General features: G+C 50.2%; 1 protein-coding gene across 1 annotated transcript; it reads left to right on the top strand.

Moving 5' to 3' along the window:
• The first annotated feature begins 236 nt into the window (after nt 1–236).
• On the top strand, nt 237–1,331 carry LOC127330322 (fasciclin-like arabinogalactan protein 14). The gene has a single exon (XM_051356575.2). The coding sequence runs from the start codon at nt 322–324 to the stop codon at nt 1,162–1,164; it is 843 nt and encodes a 280-aa protein (XP_051212535.1). The 5' UTR covers nt 237–321; the 3' UTR covers nt 1,165–1,331.
• The last annotated feature ends 2,780 nt before the right edge of the window (nt 1,332–4,111 follow it).

Genomic DNA, 4,111 nt, shown 5'->3' with positions numbered 1-4,111 from the left:
GTACAATTAACTCAGGAGACTGAATGGCCAAGTCCTCGAAAAGCAGTTATTCGTTTTAAAAGAATTTTGAGCCACGCCCGGCCTAGAACTAGAAAAAGTTATTTGATGGGTCCCAAAGGAGTAACTGCCATGTGCATATAACGTTCTAAAAAAATTCCCAGCCACTCAAAATCTCTTAAGCTCATGTGACCACCGGACATGCATGTCCGAACGTAGAAATCCATATTTGTCACCACCCTTCGCGCGCTACTTCTCCTTTCCCTCACCCAATTGATCACCACCGGACGGCCTTGCGCCGAGCCCGTGCGGACCTCGACAACCATGGCATCTCTAAGGGCCGCCACCGCCACACTGCTCCTCCTCACCCTCGCGTCGTCGGCCGCGGCCACATATACCAAGTTCAACATCACCGAGATCCTTAGCGAGTCCCCAGAGTTCTCGACCTTCAACAGCCTCCTCTCAAAAACGAATCTCTCGGAGGAGATCAACAATCGGCAGACCATCACCGTGCTCGTGGTAGACGATTCTGCCGCCAGGGCCATCACGTCGCTGCCCGCCGACGTGCAGAAGAACGTGCTGGCCGTGCACGTCATCCTCGACTACTACGACCCCATGAAACTCGACACCATCGCGAAGAAGACGGCGCTGCTCACCACGCTATTCCAGACGACCGGCGCCGCGACCAACCGCATGGGGTTCTTGAACTACACCCAGGGAGCGGACGACCAGATGGCGTTTGGCTCGGCCGAGCCCGGCGCACCGCTCAGCTCGCAGTTGGTGAAGGTCGTTGCTTGCCGGCCTTACAACCTCGCCGTCATGCAGGTCAGCGAAGCAATCATACCGCCGAGCATCGGCTCATCGGGCAAGGGACCCGATCCTCAAGCGAAGTCCTATGGTTCGTCGCCATCGCCGGCATCGTCGATCGAGAAAGCGGAAGGTCCTGAAGCGAAGACCACCGAGGCTGAGGTTGAGGCGCTCAAATCATCCGATGATGCCAGTGCTCTAGACGTTGACGATCCTTCCCCTGCAGCTGTGGATGCACCCGAATCATCCCAACCAGCGAAGAGTGCTGACGTGGCCAAAGGCGTGCCCACCTCGGCGGGAAATACGGTGCTAGTTTGCACAAGTTTTGGGTTGATCGGGCTTGTGATGTTGATGATCTAAAAGTCCTAAACTCGATGCTAGCTACTTTAGCTTTACAATCTAGTTTTTTTTGTAATTAATTAAAGGATTTATATTTTCTCAGGTGTACATCGTCAAAGCCTATAGTTACCTACTCCATCTGTTTCAAAATGATGGAAGTTCTAGGTTTGTCGTAAGTTAAATAAATTTATTTAATTCTCAGAAAAATGTTAAACTTATTTAAAACTAGTTGAATGCCGGTGCGTTGCTACGGTCTAACATAGGTTTTAGGTTTTAGTGTGTGATTATGTGAAATACTGATAACATTGATATTACTTGTACTTTCTTACCAATGAAATTTCTCCTTACCCCTTTTTATTCTTTGAGGAACTAAATAATACTAGCTCATATTAGTTATCTATTATTTAGAGGGGTCTAGACATATGAGAACCAACCTGTGATTGGATGGTTAGAAAGGCACTAACACCTCTAACCCACCAAGGATCAAACCCTAGATTTAACGCTCTAGTGTCTCATAAAAAGACAAACCATTCTTCAGTGGGAGGCAATGTTCTCGTCGACAGCGAGACATCTATGGTGACTTTGTCAATCTAGCAGATCAGTTCCTCAACTCAATCTTCGTAGGCGCTCATAAGGGTAAGGTGTGTGTACGTTCATAGGGGTGAGTGTATGTACTTATTTGTGAGCGTTTGCGGTGTACTGTGTTTTGCAAAAAAAAATCTAGACATATCATTTTCATCCAAATCAACAACAACTGATGTGAAACATAATAATGAGTACTTGCATTTGTCTCTCAAAAATATCAATCAATTCAGTTAAATAGTATCCATTCCACCTTGGTTTGATTAGGATACATTCCGGGTAAAGGGGCACATGATTATACTATACAATCATAGGAAGGCATGGAGAATTAATATTCTATGTGGCGCGGTTGGGTCTGTGGCTCGGGCTCGTCGATGTAGAGCCCGCCGGGGTGGCGGGCTGCCCTCCTCGCCGATGTCGCCGGCGTGCGAGGCTCCGCGTGTGGCTTGGCCGTTGCCGTGCGCGACGCGAAGAACGTGCACCGACACGGGTCGTGCTCCACCTTGAACCAAAGGTCCCAGTAAGGACTCTTCTCGTCTTAGGTGGGGTCCTCTCGGAGGTCCGCTTGACCTGCGCGCGGCACCGCTGGATCTCCTCCAGGCGAGCACGACCGGTGCCCGCGATCGGTGGCACTGGAACCCGATCTGGGCTCAGGTTACACCCGCGGGGAGGTGGACGTCGCCCCACGGCATGGGGGCGCCGGCCTCCCAGAAGATCTGCGCCACCGCCACGGTGACGTAGGCGCCAGCAGCGCCATCATGAATGGCGCCGGCGCGATTTGCCGGTTGCTGCCAGCCTCTTGGTCGTTGGCGCTGGGAGCGAACTCGCGCTTTGAGGCAATGGTGGTGGAAGCTCGAGCGCGCGTGCGTGCGGAGGGGAGTAGGGACTTGAGTGGATAAGGACAGTCCCCCTCCCAGTCCACATTAAATATGATGCTTGCCCGCTGACAGGTGGGTCCTAGGATGCGAGGCCGACGCGGGAGGACGCCTCATGCCATCCGCGGTCACGTAAACCTGGCCCAGATTTGGGTCAGCTTTGGATCGTCCCGGACGCTGCGACCATCTGCTTTTAGGATGCGTCGCCTGCGTTGGACCGTGTTTTTGTCCGACATGACCAATCCGGATGTAGACGTGGAATGGGCCGTCGCGTAGGAGCTGGCCTTAACTCCTCTAGCGGAATACGAGCCGAGCTTTTAGCAAGTCAAACTCCCACTGTTTGACGAGCTCGGATTTTTCGATAGCCCTAATTGTGATTGTACAGTATGTTTTTTTAGCGACTTACAGAACAAATCCATGCGTATAAATATGTGTCTATGCAAAAGAAAAATTATATTTACACACAAAATATAAGAGAATCGTTGAGGAGTTTGTACTTGGTGCAGCATATATAAAGAGAGCACAAGCATCTGCAGCTTGTACAGCATACAAAGCGTCAGCATCAGTATTCAGTAGTAGAGAAAGAGAGATGTAGCAGCGATATACTACGCGCGAGAATAAAGCACTCCCGCAGAACCACACGCGCGACGGACGAGGCGCTTGAGTATAGAAACTGATAACTGACCGATGTTGCTCTCTTCGAGCACGTCCTCTTTCGCTTGCTAAACGGCGCCACTGAGGTCTGGCGGTGTAGCTCAAGCTGGCGGCGCGGGAGTCAAAGCTGTCGAGGACTTTCTGAGCGAGTTCGACGACTGTTTAGCAATTGTTTGCTTCTTTTTCTGGGCCGTGTGCGGATTCTTTTTAACTGTGACGGTCTGATCCTGCATGGGCCAGAGACGCTGCGGACGAACGGTCGGTCTATCTTCATTGCCCGACGTCCGGCGAAATCGTTAAAAAAAAGCTGACCTTCGTGAAGTGAACCAACTCGCTCTACACGCGAGCGCTGTGATGCCAAAAAATTCTTGAGAAGTGGTCTCACTGCTCGCCACGTGTCGCAAAGAGAAGCAAGCTGGGATGGGGGAGAAGAGAGAAGACTTGTGCCAGTTTTTTTCCTTTTTCTTCTAGATTCATTTTTTTCAAAATGAAATATCCTGAGAACTGTAAGTCCAAATTGCGAACCGTTTTCACTTTTGAGATCCTCGCGTCGAGATCTTTAAAACTAGATCCCATGTTGATAGGTTCGGAGATATTTTTTTCGTACTTCCAATAATATTATGATTGTACCTGTGGTGTGTACCTAACTGTACTCGTGTTTCAACCGATAAATACTTCTGTTTTTAGTGTATTTGGTGCAATTTTTCCCTTTACTCGCTAACTGTACTCGCCCGTGTGCGGGTACTTACGCGCGACTGTACTATGTACATGTACTTGCTCGTGTTCACAACTGTACCTGCTCGTATGCGCGTTTGTACCTGCTCGTCTGCGTGACTGTATTTGTACTCGCTCGTGTG

This window comes from Lolium perenne, unplaced genomic scaffold, assembly GCF_019359855.2.
Source record: "Lolium perenne isolate Kyuss_39 unplaced genomic scaffold, Kyuss_2.0 unplaced26, whole genome shotgun sequence".
NCBI classification, from domain to species: Eukaryota; Viridiplantae; Streptophyta; class Magnoliopsida; order Poales; family Poaceae; genus Lolium; species Lolium perenne.
This window is presented reverse-complemented; position numbering and strand designations above follow the sequence as displayed.